This window comes from Poecilia reticulata, linkage group LG6, assembly GCF_000633615.1.
Source record: "Poecilia reticulata strain Guanapo linkage group LG6, Guppy_female_1.0+MT, whole genome shotgun sequence".
NCBI lineage: Eukaryota > Metazoa > Chordata > Actinopteri > Cyprinodontiformes > Poeciliidae > Poecilia > Poecilia reticulata.
Genome location: NC_024336.1, coordinates 15006795 through 15025509, shown reverse-complemented (window position 1 = coordinate 15025509; position 18715 = coordinate 15006795). Strand labels below are relative to the sequence as shown.

General features: G+C 39.4%; 1 protein-coding gene across 1 annotated transcript in view; it reads right to left on the bottom strand.

Annotated features, from left to right (window-relative positions):
• Positions 1-2773: 2773 nt before the first annotated feature.
• Positions 2774-18715, bottom strand: part of itpr2 (inositol 1,4,5-trisphosphate receptor, type 2) — a 70546-nt gene continuing 54604 nt past the window's right edge. The window contains exons 52-57 of the mRNA XM_008411467.2: positions 17825-17911; positions 15997-16118; positions 15671-15836; positions 15419-15579; positions 7275-7436; positions 2774-3916 (exon numbers count right to left, since the gene is read on the bottom strand). Coding sequence (XP_008409689.1) covers positions 3833-3916; positions 7275-7436; positions 15419-15579; positions 15671-15836; positions 15997-16118; positions 17825-17911 — 782 coding nt within the window. The 3' untranslated portion in view covers positions 2774-3832. The remainder of the gene's footprint in view (positions 3917-7274; positions 7437-15418; positions 15580-15670; positions 15837-15996; positions 16119-17824; positions 17912-18715) is intronic.

Here is an 18715-nt window from a genome sequence, read left to right as displayed (position 1 = left end):
AGTGGTTGAAAGTTCAGCATTCCTAAACACAGGAGTGGAATGTTGTTAGAGTTTACAGAATAAAAACACACTGGGTTGTTCTTATATTTAAAAATAAAAACGTAAGTACAACATTTGGCTTTCTAGGAATGTGTTAAACTGCGATAACGCACATAATGAACATGTAAAACGAGACCAACTCGTTTTACATGTCCATTAGAATTAAATGCATATCTAATGATGAAACAAACATGATTTCAACCTATTCACAGCAAGGATAATTTCCTGGTGATTTTAATTATTACGCATTTTTACAGCGTGAGCTCAGGCTGCCCCATAAGAAAGAGCCTGACTGAGGGTGGACTGTTTTGCAGCACTTTGTTTCACATGCTTGTTTTGCACTGTGATGTCGATGCGTCATGTGACCATAAAGGCTCAAAGTTTACAGCCAGACGCTGGAAGTCACATGCCAGTCATCATGGGGGCAAGTTTATTTATAAACCTGACAGCTGAGGAGCGACTGTCAGCCATACGTCTGTGTGAGTGTGAGTTTTAGGTGTGGTGAGTTCTAAGAAGAAAGAGAACAATAACACAATGAAGGGGTAAGTATTTACAATACTGGTAAAAAGTATTTGTCCCGTTTGACCCCCAGATGCCCTTTGTTCTTGCTTCAATGTCACCCTTAAGCACATTTTAGATACCTGGATTTGAATTTCAAAATTTCAGCATCAGAATCAAGAAATCCCTTGAATAGCAACTGGCTGATGACATTAAGTAGGTTATAAAATTTTAGATCATGCCTTGATCTAAAGAAAGTTTCAAAAAGAGAGAAAGAAAAAAAGTCAGTGACATAGACATTAGTCCGGAAATGTCTATGAAGTAATTTCTAGGGATTTGGGACATCAGTAAACCACAGTGAGAGTCACTATCCACAAATGGGGAAAACATGGAACAGTGGTGAACTTTCTCAGGAGTGGCTGGTTATATATTGACCTTACCAATATTATTTCAAAACGGCATCAATGACTCATCCAGGAGATCCTAAGACGTCTAAAGCCTAGTGCTTCACTGGCAGATCTCTGTGCTCAAACAATAGGAAAGATCCTGGATAAAAATGGTATCCAGACCAAAACTACTGCTGACCAAAGCAGACAGGAAGGGCCGTCGCACAGCTGCCAAAAAGACGTCCTGATTAATTTGTGTTTATGGCTTTAGATCTTTACATAAAATAAATATTCTTGCAGAATGGTGCAGGAGGCCTGAGCGTTATTGGTGAAAGGCCTGACTCAGTCAAACTGGCTGCAGCCACAGAGGTGTTTGTTATCTTGTGTTTGTTCACCTCGTTTTCCCTCTCTCTCCACTGAATACACAAAGGCCAAGCATGTGACTTCTCACTGCGGTTTGACTAGAAAGATGTTCAAAAACAATCCTGAGGTTTGCTTCGTCCACACCGAGAACGTGAAAAATGTTTAAAAATAAATGAACAAATCCAGTAAAATTGAGCCGGGTAGTTTGGGAAGCCTGTCAGATTGACAGTAGTATCTCAATACGGCAAATATGATCCTTCTGCCAGACAGTAATGACGGTCCTGATATTACCCGCGCTCTCTCCCTCCCTAACTGCAACACATTCCAGTAATGCTGCACTTTACCCCTCATGTCTACGCAGTGACAGCTGCTCACCATTATGGCACTGCGTGAACTAATTTTAATGGCTGTCACCGGCAGCAGGAGTGAACGCGGGCCTGCCAGCGTAAACAACAAACCCRGAGCCAAAGACGGATGGTCCTCTCAGCGGAGGGTAAATGACGGGATGGGATGAAACACTAGTTTGCTCCCTATGCTTCGTTTATCACTTCAAACAGGGAACAGAAGTGCAGGCATACAGATGATCAGCCAGCCCCAGTTATGAGAGAACCACTTGTGAGCTGAATTTCCGCTGTGGACGAAGCCTCTCCAGAACTCCTGTTTTAGGCACTCGAAAAGCAATTCAGTTCTTTCTGCCGAGCTCCAACCCGAAATGTTTCATAAACAAAATTTTTAACTCTATTATACGTGTTGCTGCAAGGTGAATGTGCAGAGCAGTTTAAATACTTTCTTTTTTACATTACATAACTAAGGCTTTGAGTCATTCTTCGCTTTTTTTAAATGTTTTCTACCAACTCAGAAATATTTGATCATGTTTTCTTCTAACCTTCTATAGGTTTTACATCTAATTTAGCTTTTTTTTTTTTTTTTACAGAATTCCAGTAGTAAACTTAGTTTTGATGTTCTAAATTACTGAGCTGACCTTTTGTGTCAGGGAAGAGGGAAAGTCATAGATTACTAAATATCCCTGCTCAGTCAGCTTGGAAAAGAGCACCGATATCTGTGTCTGAGCTAATTTTGATGAATTAATTTATTTCATGAGATTTTTTCCCCCCACATTACTCTACATTTTCTTAAATTAATGATTTAATAAAACAAAAATCCAGTCAGGAGGATGGTGCTGTAATAAATGTTTTGTTCTAACCAGGTGTTAAATACATGTGTATTTGTCGTGTAATACATTTGAACTTGTAAAGAGTGATGTGACAAGAGGAAAAACTGCAATTACAACATAAGCATGTATAATTTAATTACTAGAGGAGTACACATACTGCCCGAGCTGAAATGCACTATTTGTGTGAATGAGGACATTTATTTCATCTGGTAATTTGGTGCAAATGAGAGAAAGTGAACTCAGAGGTGGTCTGGGAAAAAACAGCCACTCCTGCTACAAACATGAGAAAAGATAAGAGGCATCTACACATGACTGTTGTTACAAATTTATTAGACCATCTGAGCAGATGAAATGGATTTTCTGTACACCGAGCAGAAAGTGTCACAGGACATTCGCAATTAAACCTATGCAGTTGTGCCGTTAGCTTGTGCGAGACTAAAACAAGTTGTGATTTAGGAATTGGCTGCAATAGTGGCAACGATTTTACAACAAAAGAACACGAATGAATGATATGGGTAAATTATGCAAAGATTTTGGTAAAAGATGAAATATTTATAGAGACAGAGATGTAACAAAGAAAAGTGAGGCTTTCATCCTCCCTCACTACATCTTTTACCAGGTATAAGATTTTCAGGAAAATTCAAGTAAGTTTTCCACAGGTTATCATTATTCTTATTCACATTTACATGCCATAGAAATCTGTAAAAGGCAACTGAAGAGGCACAGTGAATGCATATCTGAACGCAACACTAAACGTAACGATCAAACGCGACATCCCGAACAAACCAATACATCCAGTATAACATTTTCCCTTTCTTAAAAAAAGTGCACTTACAGACGTTGCAGTGTGCCGTTTATTAAAAGAACAAAACAAAAACAAAAAAACAGTAAGGCAGCGTGATTTCTTCTCAGAACATAAAAATAACACTCCAGTTACAAACGGAAAATGTTCCCATAAATACTAAAAGGAACCTAAAGGGTAAAGAGGAGAATACTTTAACAGAGTGTGCTCCTTCCTCACCAAAATCTGAGAAAGTAAGATATTGGTGCAGATTGGTGCACCAATAATCACTGACACTTTCACCTCATTCTAAGGTTTCCTTGGACCTCTTACATGGCATACGAACACCATAGTGGGAGATCTGGACTCTGTCTTACAGCTGACTGGGCACAAAAGGCACAAAGAGTATCTAAAAAGGCAGAGTTTGTGTCACAACCAAGGCATCAAGCCCACACCTTCCTGCTGCCTGCTTGCAGTTCGACTCTAGTGGTTGTGTGAACACGTCTAAAAGGTGCAGCTTGTTCTTAAGGCTAACATCGGTGCAGCTCCATCTGATTTTACAGGCAACAGTTGAGCGGTTCCCCCTCCTCCTCAGTGTGTCGGGATGTGATGATGGTTGTGCTGCGAAGGACCCAGGAATCCGAGCCTTTGCTTGTTCTTCCGCTGCTCCGTCATCTGTGGAGCAGACAGAAAACACAATTAAGCTGGAGTGGCTTTTAATTCTGCACGGAGCAAACACATTACATGCAAACCTGTGTTTGCTCTGTAGTTGTTCTAGTGCCCACTTGAATGTGCAAAAACAAAATAATCCCATCGGCTCACGTGTTGTTAGCACCTTTCCAGAGGGATGTTTGTTCATTTATCGGCGCTACGATCGGAAAGTTAAAGAGCAACTCGCGTTCACTGATCGTCAGGAAGAATGTCATAAACTGTTTTTTTTTTTTTTTGTTTCAGGGTGGAACAAATAATATCAATGAATTTCAAAAACAAAAACTGGCTGAACAAGACTGAATTTCAACTCTGCAAAAAACCAAAATGATAAAAATAAGATCTAGTATGTAAATGCACTCCGTTCGCATGTTGTAGTGGAACAAGCCGAGGCGTAATTCTGCATGCATATCCCCCCGCCCCCAACTCTTATAAAAATGCTGGAGTTTATGAAAAGTTGTTGCATCTTACATACTGATCTGGATTCAAAGGAAAGTCCAGTCGACTACTTCACAGTTTCAACCAAGCTGATGTTAACTTTAAATGCCCAAATGAAAACATTTCAACATGGCACTTCTCCCCRTCTATTAGACCAACTAGCATCAGAGCTACTGACAGCAAAAGAAGTCCTCAGCATGATACTGCCACTACCAGGGAGCTCTCAGGATTAACAGCCTCACATCGACTTCTCCAAACATTCAAGGCAAAGCAGCTGAACATTTGTCCCGTCTGACCACGATCTTTTCCTCAAGAAGGCAGTAAACTTGTCAATGTAGTAGGATGAGAATTTCAGTCAWTTTTGAAGAAGGCGCTACTTTCATGGTCGGWAATCTCTCGGTCTGTGCTGATGTCTGATTTGCTTCACTGTGGACACTGCTGCTGGTGTTCCAGAATATTCTAGTTTATTTCAGCGTTGAGCCTTTGGGCTTCCTGAATTAATTTGTAACATCCTGACTAGGAAGGCGTGTAATGATTATATGACTGTTAGATATTGCAATGATAATATTGGTTGCAATTAATATCATCCTGACATCCACACTAATATCTGTGAGATTTAACATCTGTGTCACTAAACTGAATACTCCTTTACAACTCCATCTATCTGGTCACATACTTAGTATACGGCTGGCATGCAGAGTATGAATGCATGCCAGCAAATCAGGTAATAAAATATGACATCAAAAGAATGCTTTATGATTGCAGTTTAATGAACYTTAGTATTGGAATCACAATAAATACTTCAGCTATCTTCTTACTTCAGGATTACAGTTTATGTCAGATTGTTGGAGTTTGGACACACTTGGGTTTTCCACCACCACAGTTGTTCAGAACACCAATCACAATTGGTTGAAATGGTAAAAGTAGGTCAATATGACCAACTGTATATAGAAGAGAGACCAAATATGTACCTGGACCTTGTTTTAATCCAGTTTTTGTTTGAAAAAATGTAAAAAAAAAACAAGCACAGAGGCTTTATGTTACATGATCATCCCACTCAGGGGAAAAAATGCTTTAGATTCAATGGAAAGCCAAAATTWATATAAAAATTAGTGCATCTAAATGTCTGAATTGGCAAATATGGAATAAGTAGCGTAAAAGGAGATAGCAATGTGTTAGCATAAATAAATCACGATTACTACTATAAGTCCCAATTTCCTTTAAGGTTAATTTAGGAATCTGACAGTAAAGTCTCACCCGTTTTCACATGCGTAGATTCATCCCTGGTGCTCAGCGAAGGACATTATATGTTGGAAGTACAGCAGTCAGGAGTGCATGATAACTAGATTTAAATTGGACTATCTGTACTGGCCTCAGAGGAGATTTAAAGATAAAGCGTTTGTGTCTTTGCCCAAGGGGGCTCTGGCAGCACAGAAACTTTATTGTCACACGAGGGGCCGGCGGGCGGCAAGAAGCTGCTGCCAGCTCTACAGCCCGCCGAGGTCAGCGGAGGTTGTTGTTTTGTTTACTGGAGTGTGATCCTCCCACAGCAGGAGCTGTTTTTGCACATCTGGCAGAAGGGGGAACAAGGACGGGCCTGTGCCTGCGATCACATGCAGGGTAGGCAGGTGATGGGAGTGATCGGTCACACTGCAGCAGCGCAGCTAGTCATCCAAACAGCCAGAGGCTCGCTGGCGACTGTGTTTGCAGTCGAAATGATCGTCACCTGTCGCGCTCCGTCCGGCGGAGGCTGATGGAAATCGTCGACCTGACTTGGCTCAGAGCAGATTTATGACGACATGACGTTGACCTTTTCCTCTGCCGGCGTTTCGAGGTAAAAAAAAATAAAAAAAAGTCTAACATTCGGGGAGAACGCAGCAAAACAGGCTGCCGCACAAATGATCAAACAGCAAACAGGAGGAATTAGTTAATYYGTTCATCAGGTCACGATACAACATTGAAGCCAGGCTTCTATGTGCAGAACTTTAATACAGTCAAAGACTAGATTTAATTGCCTGAGCTTACTGGGAATTATCTGTTTTACATTACAATTTATTTCCAGTTACAGTATGGATAAAATGTAACCGCTGCTGAGACACCAAGTGAAGAGTTAATGAATTAAATAGGATTTACATTTTACTAAGTTTGAAATAAACTTTCTGTTGTATGATTAAGTAGTAGATTTGTTAGATCTCTAAAAAATTTTAAATGTGCAACTTTGAAAAATTAGTTTGAAAGCAGTGTTACTTTTTTTTTTTTATTTCTCTGCAAATATCACATTTTATTGATATTTGTTAATACTCTCTTGGAACCAGTATGATTAATCATATCGAGAATACCATCATTAATTAGATTTTATTGTCATCAGGATAAATCCAGATCCTAATCAAGTAAAAAAAAAAATCACGATGATGAGCAATGATACATTAAATGCCCATCTCTACACTCAATACCACGAATATCTCTTTAATGAACTTAGTATCTCAATCCTTTGCCACACTTTTTCCTTCCGCTAAACTTTACATCAAAATGTCTGGATGTAGCGCCTTTTCAGCAATAATATTTTAAGACATATAAGTCAGCAGTTGTACCAAGGATTGTGTAACGCAAACTTGTAGCCCCTTTGAGAAAGACTAAAAGTTGTTTATAATAATGACGTTGCGTAACATTACACTCTGTGTGTAAAAACCGTTTAGCAAACATGAGTTCACTTCTTAAACCAAATATTTTGAGTTTTTAGGCTTTTCAATAAGTTGAAGTAGAATGTGGTTGAGAACTCGAGGGCTCTCAACTCGAGGGTCCCTGCTGGCCTGAGGGTTGCAACAAGTGTCTTTCTTTGCTTATGACTTGGTCCGGCTCTAAAAATCAATCTGAAGTGACACTCTACCTGTTCTTTGAGCTCATACAGCTGGCTCGAGAGCTGCGACACCAGGCCGACCGTGTTCTCYAGTTTCTCCTGCAGGGATCGGATCTCGTTCTGCTCATTGTCTCCCTCGTTGCTCACCAGAGACATGGCTCTCATGCGAGGGAACCAATCCAAGTTCTTCTCCTGCAGAAAGTAAACACCGGCGTGACGAAGGTGAACAAAAACCCAGACAATAAGAGAGCATTGATGCAACCGATTTGCATTTACACAGGGAGCGTCTCAGGGTCACAGCCGTCCTGCAGGAGCAAAGTAAATAGAGAAGTGGTGGTTAGAGGGTTTAACATTAATCATCTCATCAGAATGGAAGAGGCTCCGCGTAGAATATTTAAAGCAGCTCTGCCGTCTCCAGGTTACTGCACACAGCAGTAACACACTAMATGAACAGTAACTGACATTTCAATTCTCACCCACTCCACAAACACACCGCCGATGTAGGGATGAGTCATTGTCGTCCATCAACAGCAGGACATGAAGCACGGTGCAACTTATAGGAGAGTGTGTGTCTGGGGGTGTGCGTGTGTGTGCATTTCAGCATTTCTCACCTTGTAGGGCCCATTTTTCTAACAAATAGTTCATTTAGAGAACCCACAGCACATGCCCCATAAGAAGAACTGCTGTTTTGCATAAGGGTCAACGTTTGGCTATAGAGGTGAATGAGCCCAGAAAGAAATGCCGTGTGTGTGCGTGTGTGTGTGTTCGGACGCTCGTATGCAGAGTGGTTTAGATCTGTTAAAGTGCTGCGCAGACCAAACCGGCTGCAGCAAAGCTTCTGGACRACAGAGGGTAAAATACACCTATAGAATTATGTAACGCGCCTGTGTTTGTGTGGGTGTGTGCAGAGCTGGAAACGGACCTGGCGGACTRTGAGCAGGAATGTGTTTAACGACATGCGTGMTCTTGTGCAAAGTGAGATAGGTGTCACAGATACAGATGCCATCAGCTGACAGTTATGTAATATTCTCYCGTCGGTTCGGTTGATAAAAATCGTTTACAAGGTGCTGATGGCTGGATTTGACTGGCACCACAATGAGTCCACTGGGAGCAGTGAGTGAGGTATGCTCCCACCTCCTCTTATATAAGAACAGACTGCAGGCCGAGATGGAAGGATGAGGGTGTGAACCGCTGAGGGAGGACATGAGGGGAGTTTAGGTAGAGGGTGGATGGAGATGTGGTGACTATTTGTTTTTGTTTTCCTTGTTAACTTTATCTCACTTAGGTTGGAGATGCAATGATAGTTTTGACCTAAGAACAACTACTGAAACGGTGAATAACTTGATTACAGCCTGAATCTGAGCAACTTAACGTGATCATTGGGACGCCTGAGGAGAGCCAGAGTTTAGTTTAAAAAATTCTGCTTTAAAATWAATTAAAAACATCRTGTCACAACCACATGGTGGAAAAATATACTCGAGCAAAGATGGAGAAAGAAGTTCTCTTGAAAAATGTAACACCRGGTTTCTGGAAACTTTTGGCAGCAGATGAGTTTGTCAGGATTCGACATGAAAAAAGTTCAGCAGAGGCTGCAGACCTTTAGTTAAAAGTGGGAGGTTTTAATTGCCACTAAACTCCATTAGAAAAAAAATCATTTTTATTGATTTATATACAAAGCTATATGAATAAACATTTAATGAAATAATTATATAAATGCTGAAAATAGAAAGAACTATTAATGACAAGGCTGAGAAAACTGAAAACGGTTAACTAAACCATGCAAATTCTATGGTGGCAGGATTTAAATGTGAAGCTTATTAAAAGTGCAGTTATTTAAATATTTATTAAAAGTTAGATGTCTTTTAGATTGTCGTCATTAGCATGAAAAATGCCCTACAAACATTAGAAGCAATCAGTGCAGAAAGAAGATTCCTAGAACTTATATTCTTATTCTGCTGTATTAAAGGAGCTGAAAGTTCGGTTCATTTAAAAAGGTTACAATCAGTGCGCCACATTGCATGACATTAAACGAATGACACAATAAGAAAAAAAGGGGACAAACAAAATCATTTCAGAATGTAAATGACTCAATATGTGATTTTGTTTTTTACTTGCRTCTCTTTTTTTTTCTTAGATGATGCAGCTTTTTGCTATACTGACCCAAAAGCTACTTGTTGAGTCATAAAACCCTGCAAAAGGTTTTTTTTTTCCTCAGAAATATTCCATTAACTAAAGGAGGCACAGTAACGGAAACCTGTATCCATCGTGTTTCAGAGAGTCCACTCAAGCTTTGAGAGGGGCTAAAGAAAATTACTACAAACAGAACAAGAATAATCTAAGAAAAAAAATTATGCACAAGCAATAGAAGTGACCATTTAGAACAATTATTTAAGAAATGTACTACATTACATAGTTTCCCTGAGATATTTGGACACAGTTTTCCTCTTTTTTTTTTTGTTGCTTTTTTGCTTTATGTTTTTCGCCAAGGGAACTTGAGTAAAAACCAAAACTAGTTTTCTAATAATGACTTTATTCATGGAAAAATAAATCACTAAACCCAACAACTGCTCCTGCTGCTACCTGGGGCAACAAATGCCTGCTGTTCACAGCAGAATTATCTTAAAGGAGCGCTATGGGAAGAYTTTGAGGGTGATTGGATAGTTTCAGGTGATGTCACGACAAGCATGTTGTCCAGTCACTTAAAAATCTTTGTTATAATTTTTCTTTTTGGTCAGAAAAGGGTTTTGTCTTTTTTTCCTCCTCCTTATTGAATCCTGAGGAATGACGTTAGCTGAGGTGAACGGGGGCTTGTTATTATTTAGATGTTGGGTAACACTTTATTTGAAGAGGTGTGCATAAGACTGACATGACACYGTCATAAACATGACATAAGACCTGTCATGAACATAAAGTAGTCTTTATGAATGTTTATGACAGCTGTCATGAAGTGTCATTCAGTAAATAATGACACGTTTAATGCATAGTTGCTCTAAAAGTTGCATTGAAAGTCCATTAAAAGTGCCAACTTTGCATTAAATTATAATTTACAAACTCGTGCAAAGTTGGCACTTGTAATGGACTTTTAATGCAACTTTTAGAGTAACTTTGCATTAAAAGTGTCATTATTTACCGAATGACACTTCATGACAACAGTCATAAACATTCATAAAGACTTCATGTTCATGACAGGTGTTATGTCATGTTCATGACAGTGTCATGTCAGTTTTATGCACACCTCTTCAAATAAAGTGTTACCAGATGTTGTCCTTGATTCGTTTGCAGCCTCCTGAGTGAGCTGCTGATGTGCTCCTGGAGTAACTTTGGCCACCAAACCAACAAGTACCCCTCTGTTGATTTATTGTGGATGAAGACTCTCTCTGTGGTTCTCTGGAGTAAAAGGGCCTTAAGAARGGGTTTTGAAACTCTGTAAAGACTGATAAATGTCAATGATTTTGTTTCTTTGTTAAACACATTGTCACACCATGCTGCTGTATTCAAGTGACTTCTTGTTTCTACGTGTCAGACAGTAATTAGGGCTGGATGTGGGTGGTGAATCTGAACTCAGCTCTGCAAAGCTGAGTTTAATGACAGTTAATTAGTGATTTAACAAACGGGGTTATTACATTCTCACACAGAGCAAGGCAGGTTTGGATAATAGCCTTTTAGCTTAAAATAAATACAATTATTAAAAAAAAAAAGGACTTTGAAAGAAAAAAGCCCAAACAGAAGATTAGTAAATAGTAAGCTTTTTACATGTCCAGTTGCATTCACCCATTCACACTGATTCAAGGATTTTTCTTTTACAGCTTTCATTTGTAATACAGACATGTASAGTATATCTACCAGATTCCTAAAGAACAACAGGTTCTTCACTAATTAAATTTCTCCTTGCCTGTTTTTTATACTTGTGGCTCCACAATATGAATCCATTGAGTCTAAAAAAGCTTGTCCCAAAATATTTCCGGCTAATTGGAGCCTTGGGCATCAAGGAGAACTAAAAACAAGAATAGTTTTATTTTTTTTAATTTATTTTTTTTTACAATTTCCAAAGGACAACGATGGCTCTGTGGACTCAAAAACATCCCTGGAGCCAAGGGCCATCTTATGCTTGATTTAAATGACCCATTACTGATGGATTATAATTTTAAATGTTAAGAATAGTCTTTTAGCATGAAATCACTCCCGCTGGTTCAGGAGTCACTGCCTAATTCAGGAAATGCAGTCGGACTGTGACCGTGCAGAACATGACATTTTAAACCGATGTCTCGCTGCTCATCGTTGGACTGTACATCCATTCAGTGTGTGCTGTACAGCAAGGCTTTATTGTGCGCTCGCAGATCACTTTAAACACACTCTTGGGCACAACCTCACAGATGTTTACTTTCTTTTTCCATTTTCAACAGTTAAAAAAAAAAATTATTTAAAACACAAATAACACCTYCAGGTCAGATCTGATCCATTTGTATACAACAACTGGTTTGCTTTAGGTTCGTATAAATAAACTTTTTTTTAAAATAAATGTTCTTGATCCAAGAGCCTTTGACAGTTAATATCTATGTCACGTCTACTTTTTACAATAGTTTAAAAATCCTTTGAAAAAAATCTGATCATTTAGTCGGGAATCATGTGAAAAGCAGGAATATTCTTCTTGTGCTCTTTTACAAAAGACTTCTGCTATATATAGAGCTTCTTTTGACAGAATCACTGACAATGCTGTTTCATACACTGAAAAGGTTCATTTTTTCCAAATAATTCCTGTATGTACATACATGCTTACATACAAGAGTTAGACATGTAGTTCTGCAGGGAGTTTTACTTTTAGCATTTTTATTTAGAAGGGTTTTGATAGATCCAACCAAATATTTCTAAATAATGTAATTCTTCATTGGCTCAGATGGCCTGTGTGGCACCTGCTTAGCAATAGCTTTTAATGGTTGTTTGTATGTTTAGTGAAAACATTAGCAAAGTTAAAGATTGTCTTTTTTTTTTTTTTCATAATAACTGAAAAAAGATCTCCGTGCAATGACACTTGAATAGCAAAAAATTGCTTAACAAAGGTTAACTGGATTTAGGATAAAACATTTGCAACCTGTTGGAAGTTTTTATACAAAGTAGAACTATTTATAATCTAAAAAAAGACAAAAATTTGCAACAGTTAGCAAGGTAAACTATGCTAACAATGCTATTTGCTAATAAAAACGGCAACATTTCACAATTATATGTTCTGCATTATGGTTTCATTAACATTTTTAAGCAAAACGTTTTCAGTATTGCATGTCTCCTGTTCATGTCTCTTACACCTGTGGTGAAACATCGTGTCTGCTCATAAAATTATCAGTTACTATTCGTGACACAGTAGTTTGTTAAACTACACTGCTAACAAGTGACTTTGTGGCTGGGTAGAGAAATTCTAAGTACATTTTATATATTAAAAGAAATAAAAAATTTAATAGCAGCAGACAATTTTTAGCTTCCTTAATTTACCTTTACAAAAATTAGACCTTCAATCACTTTTGCCCCTGCTTTTGCAACAGCTAGCTTGTCTAGTGTGTGCTGCATGGTAAAAGAGGAGTCCATGAACTGACAATGTGTCTGTGTGTGTGTGAGAAAAAGAAAGACAGACGGAGGATGAAAGGGAGAAAGAGAGAAGGACAGGAGAGCACGTGCTCTGCAGGGCTGAGCTATTAGCAGGCCACTTGAGATGGGTTATGTAACAGCGTTGTGACTGCTGCTGCTGCTGCAGTACCTGCTATGCCTGTAGTCGCCGTCATAATTTTACACACAAACACCCGCACACTCTCACTGACTCACCAATTCAAATCCAAAACACACCGACAGAACAGACACTTTGAGTAACATGAGCCGACTCTCCGTCTTGGCAACTCATCACTTTATGCTGCCAAGCAGATGCAATCAACCTGAGTCAGGAGTATGTGCTCCTCTCTGTGTGGTTTTAGGTCATCAGGTTTCCACTCTGGAAAGTTTTTTTTTTTTTTTTTTTTTCCAGTTTCCAATCCGGCTTTAGCAGTAAAGCACTTTAAGAACACCATATAGGACTAAAGTGGCGCACATGTTAAAAAGCTACCAGGATGAGTTAACAGGGACAAGACGAATCGTACAATAAAAACTGAAAAATGTCAGAAAACTAAATATAGCAAAAACCCAAAGTAAATAAGTTTTAAGTAATSACTGAGAAAGATGAGGCCTCTCTAACTTGCAGTGGTGGGAAAATGCTTCTTTGACACACTGAGGAGCGGCTGATCAGCTGACCTGAGGGAAAGGAGGATGTTTAAGATGGGAACAGCCCAGAGAGGTGGGATGTGGCTTTAAAGACAAATAAGGATTTTAAAACAAATTCTCAAATGTGCAAGCAACCAGTTGAGGAAGGCTGAAATGAGAGGAATGTGCTATTTACTTGTGTGAGTTTAAAAGAACTTCAGTCTCATTCCAACTCTTTAATGCACAGCAACACAATTCAGATTAAAATATCGTTGCAAAGTGTATCGWACCTAAACGTTAATTGACTAGTTTTCTCTGAATTGAGTTTTGAGGGAGTGAAATGATGTGACCGTTCTAAGAATCAAGAATTTTTTTATTGTCATTAGGTATTCACATATAATAACATTTCACAGCAATAAGGCAATGAAGTGAGCTAGGATGTATAAAAGGAGGCCAGCATCATGAACCTTTGACACAAATCAGAGTAACAATGCTGGTCAGAACTGGAGCAAAAATTACAAAAACTAACTTGAATTCTGTCCAACATTTTGAGTTTGGGATGCATTTTTTCAGAAGTGATCATTCACTCATAGTGCAACATATAATAATGGCATCACTCTTTTTAAAGATATATAAAACGAGCAATGATTCCATGCAGTAATCCACACCGATTTCCACGCCAAACCAAATGGCTGTTTACTACAAATTAATTACAAGAATATAGATCTTTTTTAAGAGTTGCATATTTCTTCAGTATCAGTGGGGATATTCTTCTTTCCTCTCTCTCATTTATGCCTCCACCTCTGTGATCTTTAGCATTTTGGGAAATCTAGTTTTGTCTGGTGTGAGCATGTGCTGCTATGAGACTCCAACTGGCTAAATATAAAATTATCATATTACAAGAGTTACATATTTATCTACTGTTACTTCACACAACTCTTTGGGATATGAATATTCCACACATTGCTTGTGTGATGACAGTATGTATGCAATATGTTGTGCCGTCCTAGTTAAAATGTTACTGCAAAGATAATGTTTTATGAAGTCAAACAGTAAATAGGGGAAAAAAAAAAAAAAAACTAGTCCCATATTTTACTCTCCCATGTGTTTTCCTGCTTTGCAGCCTGTTAGACAGTGTTAATTTAAATTCCTGACTCATCATTACCTCACCTCCCAGAAATATCCTGGCCAGGCACCAGAGAACAGACCTGTTGAAAAACCCACCGGTGCATATTAATTCAATGTCTGTCACCTGTTTGTAATGCAAATTGTTCCTTATAACTCCGCTATTCTTATGCCCATCACAGACGAATGTTAATCACAAAATGTGCCATTATGCAGCTCGGCTTTATCTGACTCCATTAGGAGAAGCCCTTCTTGCTGCCCCTACATCCTTTAGCTTGTTGTCCGTGTCTCAATGCAGTTACTTATTACACTGATAATAATGGTGCTGGAGCAGGTTTAATTACCATTTAACTGCACTGTGTCCCAGCAGGTTAGGAGCTCGCCTCAGTGAAGAGTACCTGGGCACTGAGATCCATCTCCCTCCAGCAGTAGGAGTGAAGGAGAATAAATTGGGATGGCTGGCACTGGCCTGGGGGCTCAGACTTGTTTTCCCAACACTCATCAGTTGGTTCTGTAGCAGAATCTCCAAACGGTCTGACTCAGGAAAGTGGTGCAACGTTCAGACTGTAGAACTCAGAAATCTGTATTCTCATGTGCTTCTAAAGCTGGTAAAGCTCAGCAGCAAAATGGAAATCGGGTTATTTTCCTCAGGATTGATAAAGACTGCATTGTACTTCCTTGCAAAACTACAACTAGAGTCTAACATCTAAATAAGTATGTATCCATCTATAAGTATGTATGTGTTAACATATCGAAGGTGCAACCTTTCACAGTATATCAAATTGCACTAAAAACATCCAGCGGTATTTAAAGCGTGTGTTCAGACTCACTGCAATCATCTGGGCCACGTAGCTCTCTGGGCCGGTGTACTCTGTCGGATCCTTCACCCTCACCAGAACCAGGAAGTAAAGGTAGTGCCACATGTTGTGTTCTGATTTGATGTGCTCCTCAAACGATACAGTCTTGTTGTCAAATTTGTCTCTTTCCAACCCTGTGTGACGTCAATAACTCATCAACAAGTGTTCCTCTAAAACATGCCATTTTCTACATTGCAGCCTTTGCCTCCAGTTGGCAGCACTTACCACAGATGAAACAGGATGTTTTGAGAATCTCCTCCTTCCTCTGCTTCTCACTCCTCAAGTCGGCAAAGGTGTCAATGATCACACCAAATATCAGATTAAGCACGATAATGATGACGATAAAGAAGAAGAGAAGGTCGTAAATGACTCGTGCGGCAAACAGGGGCTCCTGGAAGGTTAGGGGTTAAAAAAAAATAAAAAATGGACACAGCACATCAGTTTACCGAAGCAGTCAAACCAAAAAAAATAAAAATGAAAAATAAAATGTTTGGACTATTTCAGCACAAATGGACACAAAGAGGAGAAAAATAATTTTAGGATGGTCTGACCTCTTTGGATGGTCTCCTGAGAATATCGCCCACACCTCCCCCGTTGCGTAATCCTTGGTTCAACACAGTGATTATGCACATGCGCAGCGTGTCACACACGCGCTCCACTTCATCATCTTCATCTACAACAACAACGTATTAAAAACAAAACCGTAAGACTCTGGAATATCGCTTAGAAATATGATGCAGAACTTTAAATAATTTGTCCCTCTGTGATTTTCACATTTCTTTTTAATAAAACAACCAGCCTATTATATTTTATTGGGATTCTATGTGACAGTCACACAAATTAGATCATTATTGTGAAGTGAAAGAAAAAGCGATGGATTTAAATATACAAAAATCCTTAAAATGTGTGTAACTCAATCTCAGTAGAAATAGATTTTGTAGAGGTCTAACATTGTTAGAGGACAGTAAAGAAAATGGCATCCTTCATCTAAACTGACAGGCTGGTCATTAACCACAGAAGCAGCCATGTCTCTAACGGTAACTCTGGAGGAGCTGCAGAGAATCACAGTTCAAGTGGGAGAACTTGTTGGCGTGTCAACTTTATTACTTGTGCACTCGAAGAACCTGGTCTTTGTCAGAGTGGCGAGAGAAAAAAAAAAAGTCAATAGCTGAAAGAAAACAATGATTTTGTCACCAGCTATGAGATGTTTCCCAAAGCTGGGGTCAGAAACCCACTGGTGGTTGCAATTCAACAAGTCCAGGGTTTTGTGATGTTGTTCAGAAATCTAAGCCCAAGTAACAAAAATGATAAAAGTAAAAGCACATTTATGCTTAAAAGCAGTTGAGAAAACAATCATAAATATGCATTAGTTGTCGATGCCATCTGTATACCCGTCTTATTGATAAATGATCAGTGTCACAAGTCTTTTCCACTGTTATTTTTTGGGCTACAATGCAGAAATTTGGGAACTAGGATGTAGAATACACAACAGGATGTAGAATACTTCTTCATGTGGAAGAAGACGCTCACATGAGACCAAAGTGGAGATGTTGAACTAGTCTACCTTCAAAATATTTTCGTGTGGCAAACACTGAACACATGGTCCCCATAGTGAAACGTGCTGGGGGCATCTCTCTGCCAAAAGCCCCTTCTAACAGGTCAACAACTCTGAAAATACACCCAGAGCTATAAAAAAATGGCTTAGATCAGTTTCTGACAAGTAATCTAGAAAACCATTTTCCGTCTCATTTTGAATGCACTATTCCTCTGTTATGTTAAATATTAGTAATAAACACAGAAGTTTTGTGGTCATAAACAGCCAAAATGTTAAAAAGTTAAAGATGTATAATTAATTTAGCGAGACCTTGTAGCCACTCTATATTTTATTCAGCTAATTATCAACAAAAGAAACTGTATTTGTATACACCCAGCTTCTAATTATGTTACATTAGATTATTAAAAAAAGACCACTATTCATTCACCACGACCTTACCACTAACCCCTCCAGTCGGCTGCCACTAAACGGTGATGAAGAAACCTATTTTGCTATTTTTATGAGGTGTGAAATGTACAAAGACGTTGCAGATGGGTGAAGCCACGCACAGGATGGAGAAGGATGTGGATAAGATCACGTGTGTGCTCCTGCAGCGCAGGTGATCCACGGATCCAAGAAGTGTGAGTCACCCCCACTGCCTCATCAAGTTTCTTTGTGTGCAGACCTTGGTAGGAGTCTGAGAGTCACTGTGTGTTTATGTGAGTAACCTTTCTGTGGCTGGAAATGTCAACCCACAAGCCAGTCAACTGTGACTTTCCCAATATGTGAGGTGAAAAAAATAATCAAATAAATAAAATGATCCGACAGTAAAAAAAATTTTTTACCAGGACGTGATTTGGAAGGCGACGCAGGGCAGCTGTTCTTCGTAGATGAATCCGCGGATTCGACGTCACACAACAAATCTGGCCTCTCTGAAAACCATTAGGAAACCATTTTTAGATTCTGCTGTTCCACTAAAACAGTCCAGAGAAGTTTCATCAAGACAACAAGCAGTTTATTCTAGTCATTAAAACCAGCAAGAAAAGATATAGCCAGACATTATGTAAACTGAGGCAGCAGCTGTTAGGTGGGTGGTGAAGAGTTGCTAAAAAACAAAACCCTGAACAAAATCGCTTTAACGTGCAGAGCCCTGATCAGGAATCCAGAAAAGGTGTACGGCTGAGATGAAATCGGGTCAGGCAGACTGACAGAGACGCCTCAGCCAGGGTGTCTGATGTAAAACCTTCTCTCTACTTTCCCTGACAATAAAACAGAGAAGGAAGAGGCGGCTGGACTGTAAGGTAGGAGACCGCTGTAAGGGTCAGAGCTCCACGGTGGACGGAGCGCTCCTCAGCTTCTCTGGAGCTCTGGCTGCTTCCCCCACTCAGTCCTCAGCTAACATACAGACAGGCGTGAGCCCAGTGAGTTACATAAGCCAGCGCTGCTCTGCTGCGTCTGCTCTGCTCAGCAAAACACAGGATGGCACGGCCACCAGGTTATGCAACAGGTGCACATGTGCGAGCAGGATGTCTTCCTGTTCGTCAGCTCATCAACACGCCCACACAATCCCCAGTATTATCAAAACATGTGGCGGCAGATATTTTATACAGCATACTGTACAAATTCGGTGTAGCTTACATGTTTGCAAAGGAAGCTTTCTCTTGAGAAGTTGCGAATTGCGAAAGTTAAGCCATGCATGCGATTATGAAACTCATTTACATGTGTGTTTTATTTAA